General features: G+C 43.1%; 1 protein-coding gene across 2 annotated transcripts; it reads right to left on the bottom strand.

Moving 5' to 3' along the window:
* Positions 1-427: 427 nt before the first annotated feature.
* PNN (pinin, desmosome associated protein) lies at positions 428-8,104 on the bottom strand. Of its 2 annotated transcripts, none has more exons than XM_025391376.1 (9): positions 7,895-8,104; positions 7,147-7,218; positions 6,698-6,766; positions 5,822-5,894; positions 5,620-5,714; positions 5,391-5,466; positions 4,058-4,213; positions 3,842-3,980; positions 428-2,860 (listed from the first exon to the last, which is right to left on the bottom strand). In XM_025391376.1, exons 1-9 carry the CDS (start codon positions 8,005-8,007, stop codon positions 1,500-1,502), a joined length of 2,154 nt encoding a protein of 717 aa, XP_025247161.1. In that variant the 5' UTR covers positions 8,008-8,104; the 3' UTR covers positions 428-1,499. The 2 variants fall into 2 exon arrangements, with proteins under 2 accessions (XP_025247161.1, XP_025247162.1); XM_025391377.1 differs by having other exon boundaries at positions 1,409-2,860; positions 5,620-5,710; positions 7,895-8,055.
* Between the last annotated feature and the right edge of the window lie 3,324 nt (positions 8,105-11,428).

The following is an 11,428-nucleotide window of genomic DNA, read 5'->3' as shown; positions in this document are numbered from 1 at the left end:
ATTTTATGATCATCCCTTTAATTCACTATTTACCAACCTCTTTCCTGCCAGGGAACACAGGAAATGAAACATTTTGCTGGATAAGCCACAGATGAAGATACTAATGGTGAAACTGGCTCATGGATACAGATTGCTCTGCAAAGCTCTATGCATTTACTGTTTTAATAATTATTCCAATAAAAGGATTTTTAAAAGATCTTTTAACACATCCACTTACACAAGTGAGTTATATACACACAAAAACTAACTGGAGATACTTCTTCACATTTTCACTGTAACCATTTACTTGTCAAGGGAAGGCATAATGAATATTCAAAGTCAAGGCTAAAGCTACAACGTTAAACTCAAAAAAGGTCATTTGCAATTTAAGTGCTCTCTTGTATAAAGCATCAGAAAGTTAATACAAGTACTAGTCTTAAGCAGTCACGCAAGTCTAAGCCACATTTATTTGCACATGTATAGTAATGGGCAACAGATACTCCAAGTTCATACAAATTTTTAAAACAACAAAGTTAATAATAACTTGGTACACTTGTGTGTTATCTTGCTTACATATTAAAACCTAGATGAACTTCCTTCATTTTGTGGACTTCCATACAATACTTCCTTAAACAAAATTATTGAAAACATATCGGCATGTTTCAGTTAGAGCCAACACAAAAGTTAAGACAAGACACAAACTCAAAAACCAAGTTTGAAAGGTACTTTTCTACCTCCCTCCCCTAGAAAGAAGTGGATTTTCTTTAACAGATGTATATCACACAAGTAACCATGAAGACAAAAGAATGACGCTCCCATGATCAGGAAGAAAATGCCAACCAGATCATACTGTTTAAAGTTATCTACCAAACATATGGTTAAAATGAGAAACGGGGGAAAATGCTTAGATTAAAATAACAAGGGAGATTAGAAAATAGCAAATGATTTTAAAGAGAACTGTTCCCCCTCAAAGCTGCAAAGCTCTGACTCTGACAATTCAAAATTGTCCAAGGCAAATAAAAACGAGGAAACCTTCAAAAACATTCTAATCACGTGCAGTATCTAGTGTTAAAAGCTGAAAATGATAAAGAGGATATTTATTATACAAGTGTCAACGAGGACATCCCAAAAATAATGAAATAAGCACACATTTATTTCTACAAAAGCAATGTATGATACAGAATTAGAAGGGAACAGACTTAAAGATTTGCCTATTAAAATATACAGATTCTTACTGAAGAGTATAGGATATTTAAAAAAGATGACAAGGGATGTTAATCTTTTTTTATTATTATCATTTTTACATATTTTGGAACCTCACATAATTTTGATAAATAACTCTTACAAAATTATGCAAAAAGTACAAGAATGTCTGGTAAACAAACAGTCTGTATTTTCCAAAAAGATTTTTTACAACATGCAATTCTTAAGGCAGCATCCTCCTTACAAGGACAGGTAATCCTTTTATATCAAGAAATCTTCTGCTGCAAAGAATGGCTAAGAAAGCCTGGCTTCTTCCATTAACGCCTTTTGTCTTTCCTGTCTGATTTTCGGTCTCTTTCACTTCTTGAAGATCTTTTGCCTGATCGACTACTCTCTGATATAGACCTCTTTCTGTCAGACCGGGAATTCTTATCCTTTGATCCTTTTGTATCTCTACTACTACCACCTTTTGAAGATTTGTGACTTCTTTCTAGTCCTGAAGTATCCCTTCTCTTGCGATCCACGCTCCTTCTGTGCTTTCTATCTCTATTATGTCCCCGGCCCCTACTCCGACTTCTACTCTCACTACTACTACTAGTGCTGCTGCTACTATCTCTGCTGCTGCTGCCACTTGTACTGGAGCTGCTACTGGAACTACTACGACTGCTACTACTTCCACTGCTAGAACTACTTCCACTGCTGCTACTGGATGAACTGCTACTAGAACTACTACTGCTACTGCTTCGACTTCTACTCTTGCTTGTTTTATTTCTAGCTCGACCTCTACTTCTGCTCCTAGTTTTGGTTTTGCTCTTGCTCTCTGGATGTACTGTCAAGACTGGCTCTACTGGTACCTCAGTGAGTTTTACAGACTCTACAGGAAACTCCTTCCTCTCAGGTAGTAAATGCCCTTGCTCCTGAGTAACTTGGGGTGTTGGCTGCAAAACAGCTAATGACAAATTCTCAGGCTGAGAGGGAGGCTGGGACTGGAGTACTGGTTGGGACTGAGATTGAAGCTGAGGCTGGGGCTGAGGCTGAGGCTGAGTCTGAGCCACAGGCTCAGGTTGGGGCTCAGATTCTTTTTCTTCTTTTTCCTCAGACTCCTTTTCCATGTCTAAAGCACTGACATTCTCTTTCCCAGGAGAAAGGGATTTACATTCTTTATCTGGCTCAATTTCAAATTCCATTTCTGGTTCCAATTCTTTGCTAGCTTCATTTTCTGAAGGCTCTACACTTTCAACTCGATTAGTTTCCATTACCTCCTGGTCAGCAATTACATGTTTGACATTCTCAACCATCTCTAGCACATCCATAACTTCTTCAGGCTGACTATCCTGCTGCTTCTCACTTTCCCTTACCTCAGTTTCCTCCTCCATCTTAACCTCCATTTCCTGTTTTTGTTCTTCCTCCTCCTGTTCTTTCTCTGCATCACTATGAACAATCGCTATTTCCTTTTCCTCTTCCTCTCCTGCTTCCTCTATTTCTACATCATTGTGCTGATTACCTGTCTCCTCCAACTCTTCCTCTCGCTGAGCCACCTTACCCTCTTCTTGTTCCGCCTTCTGTTCTTCATTACGCACCACCTGATGCTCTTTTTCCTTCATTGATTGTCTTCTAGGCCTAGCCTCCATTTTATTTATTTGTTCTGCAAATTCGATGCGTCTACCTTCAAATAAAGCTAAAGAATAAAAATTTACATGTGTAAAATTTACCGATTAACAAAATTCAAAGCCACAATTTTACAACTGGTCACAAATTGTCATTAAGCTTCATCTGGATTTGTTTTTGTAGAGTTATGACAAAATACTACTATGGCAATTAAGTAATCACAAACTGACATAAAATTATAAAAGCAAAGATCCATGGGAAATCTACATACTAGAAGTTAGTGGCAGACAGAACTAGACATTTTCTAACTGATAAAGAAAACAGATTAATCTTTATGTATTAATTTTTCTGATCCCAAAGAGACAAATCATCATCTTAGCAGTGTCTATCCTTCCATGTGTGTTCCATCTAGAAACTGTTGGTTTTCACATTTGTCTTCTTAGTATTTTATCAGAATAAGAGTAGCATGCAAAAAAAAATTATACACAAATGCTTAAGGAATACAGATGCATAAGCACTGTCTGTAACTTTCACATTAAACTCCATGATACAAATATTCCTATACTACAAACTCATCAGCATCTCAGAATGTATCTTTTTTTTTTTTTGAGACGGAGTTTAGATCTGTTGCCCAGGCTGGAGGTTCAGTGGCGCGATCTTGGCTCACTGCAACTTCTGCCTCCCAGGTTCAAGTGATTCTCCTGCCTCAGCCTGCCAAGTAGCTAGAATTACAGGCTTCTACCACCATGCCCAGCTAATTTTTTTTTTTTGTATTTTTAGTAGAGACTAGAGACGGGGTTTCACTGTGTTAACCAGGATGGTCTCGATCTCCTGACCTTGTGATTGGCCTGCTTTGGCCTCCCAAAGTGCTGGGATTACAGGCGTGAACCACAGCGCCCGGCCTAGAATATCTTATATCTTATTTTTTTTAAAAAACCAAACACAGCAAACCAATCACTGAATCATAAGTATTTTAGAAAACAAACTTGTGCGTATGAACATACTACCTTACCCGCTATGAACAATTCAATGGACCTCTTCACACACTTACCATTCATTTTTCTCTGTGACTCTTCTATTAATTTTTGGGTAGCTGGACACATTCTTCCAGGAATATAAAACAAATGGGGCTTTGTCTTAGTTCTTATATATTTAATTATTTTGGCATTATGTTCATTCCATTCTTCTTGCTAAAGAAAAGGTAAAAGGTCAGTGCTTTTGTAAACAGAAAGGATTACCAATCTTAGAATTCCAAATTACCACTCACCAGCTGCGCAAGCTCAACTTTCTGTTCCAAAAGCCGCAGTTCTGTCTGTTTAGCACGCCTCTCTTCAAACAGTTCTCTCCTTTCATTTTCAACCTGCTTTCGTTCTTCTTCTGCCTGAACTTCAAGTTTTTGTTCAATTTCCTGGCGCCGCTTTTGCTAAAAGTTAAGTAGCCTGCTTTAATACTTATGTGTTGAAATAGTTACAAGAAATACACACAAGGTATATATGATTTCAGTTCAATTATAATAAAAAGTTATTACACATACTAATTATGTGAAACATCAGAGGTAGGTAGATCATCTGAAGTCAGGAGTTTGAGACCAGCCTGACCAACACGGTGAAACACCATCTCTACTAAAAACACAAAAATATTAGCGGGCATGGTCATGCCCACCTATAATCCCAGCGACTTGGGAGGCTGAAGCAGGAGAATCACTTGAACCCCGGAGGCGGAGGCTGCAGGGAGCTGAGATCACGCCACTGCACTCCAGCATGGGCAAGAAAAGCCAAACTCCGACTCAAATTTTTTTTTTTTTTTACTATGTAAAGGTATCTGCAGGCCGGGCATGGTGGCTCACACCTGTCATCCCAGCACTCTGGGAGGCTGAGGTGGATGGATTGCTTTGAGCTCAGCCCAGCCTGGGCAACTTGATGAAACCCCATCTCTACCCAAAAAAAAAAAAAAAAAGGTATCTGCATATGTGTCACATTTTTTCTTTTTTTGAGATGGAGTTTTGCGCCTGTTGCCCAGGCTGGAGTGCAATGGCGTGATCTTGGCTCACTGCAACCTCACCTCCAGGGTTCAAGTGATTCTCCTGCCTCCGCCTCCCAAATAGCTGAGATTACAGGTGCATGCCACCACACGCGGCTAAATTTCGTATTTTTACTAGAGACATGGTTTCACTATGTTGGCCAGGCTGGTCTCTAACTCCTGACCTCAGGTGATCCACCCGCCTCAGCCTCCCAAAGTGCTGGGATTACAGGCGTGAGCCACTGCACCCGGCTGCTTCACATTTTCAATTCAGGATACCAACTAATTACAACTTAGCACTTGGTACTGATTGCAATTTGTCTTTAATGAAATGGAGACTGAGGCTTTTTTTCCCACATACCTAAATTTCAAAGCTATTAGCTATGATATCAACAACTGTTATATTGCAACACAATGTTTAAGTAAGGCTATTCTATAAAAAGTTAAACCAAATTTTCATTTGGCTTTATTTTAGGTTTACAATTAAGTCTTAAAACAGCTTTAAGACTTTAAAAAAAAAAAATTAATCCACTACTTTGATAACTTAAATACATGATGCAAAACAAAACTTGGATAAATACCCTTTCAGTAGCAACAGTGGATTCTTGTTTAAATTTTTGAAGGGTACCCATCAACAAGCCAAATATTCGCCGGTTCCTAAAGAACAGAATAAGAAAATTTACTGTCAACAGGATCCATTTCATTTAAACCCATCATTTTCTAAGAAACACCACAGGACACTTGAACAATCCCTTAATTTTCCTTATAACTGCATTATTTCACAAGAGTTTTTTTCCCCCAGGGAAATACCTTTGCTTTCCCTTTTCATCCATATTTTGATCCTGGATAAGGTCTCTACGCGTGCGCTCTTTGGAGGTAGCTACAACTGAAGACTGCAATGCTGGCTGCAGAAAAAGAAAATCTCAGTAATTAACTAGCATATGAGTGGTGTGCTTTCAAATGTAGTAAAGTGAAGGTACTACATTCGTTTAAGTTCTTTCAATCTCAATACCTTTTTAACATCATCATCCTCTGGGTCGCTTTCCTGGCGTGATTCTCTTCTGGTCCGACGCTCCCCGCCCAGCCTGTCATAGACAAAATTACTTTTTTTGAGACAGTGTTTCACTATACCATCTAGGCTGAAGTGCAGTGGTGCCACCACAGTTCACTGCAGCCTCGACCTCCCAGGTTCAAGTGATCCTCTTGCCTCATCCTCCCAAGCTGGGACTACAGGTGTGAGCCAGCATGCCTGGGTAACTTTTTTGTACTTTTTGTAGGGATGTGATTTCACCATGTACCTAGGCTGGTCTGGAACTCCTGGGCTCAAGTGATCTGCTGGCCTTGGCTTCCCAAAGTGCTGGGATTACAGGGATAAGCCACTGTGCCTGGCCAGAAATTAATTTAAATGACCAGAGGTATTTATGTAACTGCACACCAAAGGCAAATGCCCTCTCTTTCTAGGACTCATTTCCAGAAGCTTTGTTCTATCAAGTCTCCATTCCATTTTATTCTTTCCTCCAGCAGAGAAAGAATACAACATGTGAACTAACACCCAAACTAACTTTGCTCTCCTGTATTTTCTAAGTATTTCAAACTGGTTAAGTATTTCAATTACAAGTCAGAAAAAAATGGTACTAATTGACAATTTTTCCAAATTTACTCTTCACCTGACCTTTATTTTGATAAACTGTGGGTTATCATGAGTGCAGAACTGTGTTTTGAGAGAACTGACTCAGTTCAATCAAATACCAAGAGAACTTGTGGGGGGGGGGGAAGTGGCACACTACTCAATTGTAATATTGCTCAAACAGCATTATTAATAAATATTTGTATTTGTGTCGTACATCAGAAACTAAAGAAGACTTCAGGAATCTTTTTATAGACCTACCTACTGACTGCCCCTTCAAGGTCTCTCTGTTTGGCTGGGGGTCCTCCTCCACTATCTGAGAATCCACGCCTGAAATTTAAAATGTTCAACATAAAGCACTTGAAATACAAGATAAACGGTATTTCCATTTGACAAGAGAATATGGTTGAAATTTTAAAAACCTTTCCAACTAAAGTAGCCTTAAATGGGCATTCATTCCCAAAATGCTTTTAGTGTTACTTTAAACTATAAGAATTAAGTTCACTCAAAATTGGGACACTTAATATATTCTTCGACCTCCAGTTTTTCAGGATAACTGTATTTATACGGAAACCTAGTCTATCACAAGCATTAAACAAAGACAACAAACACTGGGTTATCGATTTTATCACAGGTTTTGTGCAAGCCAATATATTTATAAGTAAAGTACCAGTAGTTTCAGCATGAGTAAAGTCCAAAGGAAATCTTACCTCAGTAATAAACTACCACGTCCTCTACCTCCACCAGGACCAGAAAGGGCCAGCAATCTGGCTTGGATGGGCCTGTAAGAGATTTACAAATCAGTGCAAGATCATATGCAGACACACATAGTTGCACCAATTACTTTCAGAGATATGGATCACAAGGAGAAAATCGCAAAAGTTCCAAAAAGATAGTTTCAAATAAACCCAAGCGTCTGAAACAGGACAGGACATACTATTTCATTTAACTTCCTCGTTTCTCCAGGACCTGTATCACAGAAATTATAATCACCTCGATGCCCCCACACATTGAAAAGCCTGAATCAGGTCCCCATCCCGCCATCCCCGAGGAAGCTGCACGTGGGCAAGAGGTTGGGGTGAAGCGGCTGGTGGCGTCCCGGCAGGGTCTCGGGGCCAGCCCTGGGCCGGGTGCCCGCCAGAGCGGGAAGGGGCTTTGTGCTGCAGTTCCGGGCCTGCAGGGCCGAGGGCGGGAATCAGTAGTCTGGTTCTTCTCACAGGCCTGAGAAACCATGCCGGCGTACCCAGACTCGCTCTCCTTTCTCAGGAACCAGAGACCAGCGCTCTACGATGGGGGGCCTGGGGCTTCTCCACCTCGGCGAGAACATGGTTTTACCCGCCGCCCCGCGAACAGGCCTCGACGTTCCAGCCTTCTGAAGGCTGGCCGCCCTCCCCGCCCCCAATTCACCCCTACCAGAGGGCTGCCTCTCCGAGCTCCGAGTTCCTGTTAAGCCCTTACCTCACGTCATTCGGATCCCGCCCGGTGAGCTTGCGAATATTCTCATCCACGTTCTTAAGGCTCTCTTTGGCCTTTTCTAGCTGTTCCTGCAAAGTTCTCACTGCGACCGCCATCTTCTCTCTGCAGCAGGCCTGAGACTGCTTTACAGGCCGCGCCGGGCTGTGCCGCGCCGCCGAGACGCGAAACGACTGACAGCCGGGCTCAGCCAATGACGATGAGCGTTGTTTTCCGGCCTCAACCACTCAGCGACCGGAAGGGGGAAGAACCTGCAGCCTTTGTGACTCTGGGCCAATGAAAAGTCAGCCAGGCAGTCACCTCCCTCCCCAATTAGCTGCGGGTGTCTGGATCCCGCTGCTAGCGCAGAGCCGGGGCGGGTTTCACAATCCCTGAGTTCTCAGAGACTTGGCCCGCGAGCCTGCAGTTCTGGCAAGGAGAGCGCGGAGTTTTCCAGGCCTTTTAACCTATGATGTAATGTGCCTTACACAGTTTTAACCTGATCACATCAGGGTGGGACTTAGCCAAGCCTCCTTTTCTTCCTTACCCTCACCTTGGTTAATGGTTTAATTAGAAAAGGGCGCGGTTATTCTGTTGGTGCGCATGCTCAGAGAGGGGGTGGGCGCGTGCTTTCCTCTATTAGGTTAATTTTTATTTTTTTCCCATACGGAGTCTCGCTCTGTCGCCCAGGCTGGAGTGCAGTGACACCATCTCGGCTCACTGCAACCTCCGCCTCCCGGGTTCAAGCGATTCTCCTGCCTCAGTCTCCCGAGTACCTGGGACTACAGGCGCTTGCCAACACGCCTGGCTAATTTTCGTATTATTAGAGACCAGATTCCACCATGTTGGGCAGGCTGGTCTCGAACTCCTGACCTCAGGTGATCCGCCCGCCTCTACCTCCCAGAGTGCTGGGATTACAGGCTTGAGTCACCACGCCCACCCTGATTAGGCTAAAGTGAGCAGAAGGAAGACAAAAATAAAAACTAGGAAAAGTCATTAATCATAATGGCTAACATTGGTTAGGGGTTGATCTTGTTCCCGACCCTCTGTGAAACCCTCTACATGCCTTATTCCTCACAAACTAAAAGTGTGGATAAAAATGCCTGTTATTACTGATAAGGAAATTGAGACTGGAGATAATATAACTGTCCCTTGGTCGCGCCAGTTGAGAATCAGTCTCTGATTAGACCCTGAGCATCTATACTAGAGAAAAGAAAGCAATGGCGAGACAGACAGGCAGTCATGGTTGAGTTAGCCTCTTCACCTGGCCTAGAGCTGGTGAAGACCAGGCCTAAGGGAGCGGCCCTATTGTTAGTGGTGTCTGTGTGTGTTGTCCTGCTTCTGGTTCTGCCCTACCTGCACTGCCAATGTGGGAACCAGTTTTGTTCTATAAACATATATATACACAAATGGAAGCTCAGAAAACATTTTTTTCACAGGCCAGGCACAGTGACTCATGTCCGTAATCCCAGCATTTTGGGAGGCTGAGGCAGGTGGATAACTTGAGGCCAGGAGCTGGAGACCAGCCTGGCCAACATGTTGAAACCCTGCCTTTACTAAAAATGCAAAAATTAGCCGGGAGTGGTGGTGCACGCCTGTAATCCCAGCTACTCAGGAGGCTGAGTCAGGAGGATAGCTTGAGCCCCGGATGAGGAGGTTGCAGTGAGCCGAGATTGCACCACTGCACTCTAGCCTGTGTGACAGAGTGAGACTGTGTCCCAAACAAACAAAAAAACCAAAACACTTTCCCACAGAAACAATGCTATAAATAATCTCAGCCAGGCATCTATCTTCCTTGTACAAAGCATTAGTGGGCCCGGTGTATTAATTAACTCAAGCTACCACTTTAATCCAGTCATCTTTTAGAGCTTCCATTGTGTATCAGCAGTAAGCTAGGGTTTGAAAATAAAGCCTAGGACAAGATAGTTGTGATTCCTGCTTCTGTGGATTTTGTAGGCTTCCAGAAGAGCAATGATCATTCATTAGTTCAACAAATACTTACTGAGTGCCCACTATGTGCCAGGTGCTATTCTAGGCACTTGGGTATACCAGTGTACAATAAAGATCTCTGAGCAGGTCCAGTGGATTGTGCCTGTAATCCCAGATACTTGGGAGACTGAGGTGGGAGGATCGCTATAGCCCAGGAGTTAAGACCAGCCTGGGCAACATAGCAAGAATCCTGTCTCTCAAAATAAAAATTTAAAAAATTGTACTGGGGAGGCTAAGGCGGGATGATTGTTTGAGTCCAGGAGTTTGAGACTGCGGTGAGCTGTCATCACACCACTGCATTCTAGCCTGGGCTACAGAGCATGACCCGTCTCTAAAAAAAAAGTTATCTCTGAAAAAGCTTCACGGGAGGAATTGTGGATACAGATTATAAACATAAGTACATTGGCTGGGCCTGGTGGCTCGCACCTGTAATCCCAGCACTTTGGGAGGCCGAGGTGGGTTGATCATCTGAGGTCAGGAGCTCAAGACCAGCCTGGCCAACATGACAAAACCCCGTCTCTACTGAAAATACAAAATTAGTTGGGTGTGGTGGCACACACCTGTAGTCCCAGCTACTCGGGAGGCTGAGGCAGGAGAATGGCTTGAACCTGGAAGGTGAAGGTTGCAGTAAGCTGAGATTGTGCCACTACACTCCAGCCTGGGCAGCAGAGTGAGACTCTGTCTCAAAAATAAATAAATAAGTAAATAAATAAATAAATTGTATAGCATGTTAGAAAGCAGAAAGTACTATAGAAGGAAAAAAATGTAGAGATGAATAACAGGGAAGAAGATTGACAATTATTTAATTCTGATTGTGAGCATACGTAGCCTTATTGATCTTATTACAGATCTGTGTTCAACCTTAGGCAGTACCTGAGGCATGAGAGTGTGATAATAGTAGAGCCTATTCAGCAAGTGTAAGAATGTTTCCATGTATGGTTGGACTGGTAATCCCAGGATTTTGGGAGGTCTTGGTGGACGGATCACTTGAGGTTGGGAGTTTGAGACGAGCCTGGCCAACATGATGAAACCCTGTCTCTACTAAAAATACAAAATTAGTCCTGCATGGTGGCAAGCGCCTGTAGTCTTAGCTGCTTGGGAGGCTGAGGCAGAATTGCTTGAGCCCGGGAGCTGGAGGTTGCATGCAGTGAGCCAAGATCTTGCCACTGCACTCTGGCCTGGGCAACAGTGAGACTCTGCCTCAAACAAAACAAAACACACACAGCTGGCCACAGTGGCTCACATCTGTAATCCCAGCAGTTTGAGAGGCCAAGGAGGGCGGATCACCTGAGGTCGGGAGTTTGAGACTAGCCTGACCAACAGGGAGAAACCCCGTCTCTACTATAAATACAAAATTAGCTGGGCGTGGTGGTGCATGCCTGTAATCCCAGCTACTTGGGAGGCTGAGGCAGGAGAATCACTTAAACCCGGGAGGTGGGGGTTGCAGTGAGCTGAGATGGTGCCATTGCACTGCAGCCTGGGCAATAAGAGCAAAACTGTCTCTGTGACACACACACGTGCACACACACACACTCTCTCTCTCTCTCTCCC

This window comes from Theropithecus gelada, chromosome 7b (genome assembly GCF_003255815.1).
Source record: "Theropithecus gelada isolate Dixy chromosome 7b, Tgel_1.0, whole genome shotgun sequence".
Classification (NCBI taxonomy): domain Eukaryota; kingdom Metazoa; phylum Chordata; class Mammalia; order Primates; family Cercopithecidae; genus Theropithecus; species Theropithecus gelada.
The sequence above is the reverse complement of the archived record's forward strand: the minus strand, read 5'-3'. Positions and strand labels throughout refer to the sequence as shown.

What these genes read in the sequence shown, in the direction of transcription:
- PNN (XM_025391376.1), bottom strand. Translation starts at nt 8,007, where the DNA reads ATGGCGGTCGCAGTGAGAACTTTGCAGGAACAGCTAGAAAAGGCCAAA. An exon ending in AGGATGATGATGTTAAAAAG is followed by an intron (nt 5,715 to 5,821) that starts GTATTGAGATTG and finishes CTTTTTCTGCAG; the next exon opens with CCAGCATTGCAGTCTTCAGT. An exon ending in CCACTGTTGCTACTGAAAGG is followed by an intron (nt 4,214 to 5,390) that starts GTATTTATCCAA and finishes CTTAACTTTTAG; the next exon opens with CAAAAGCGGCGCCAGGAAAT.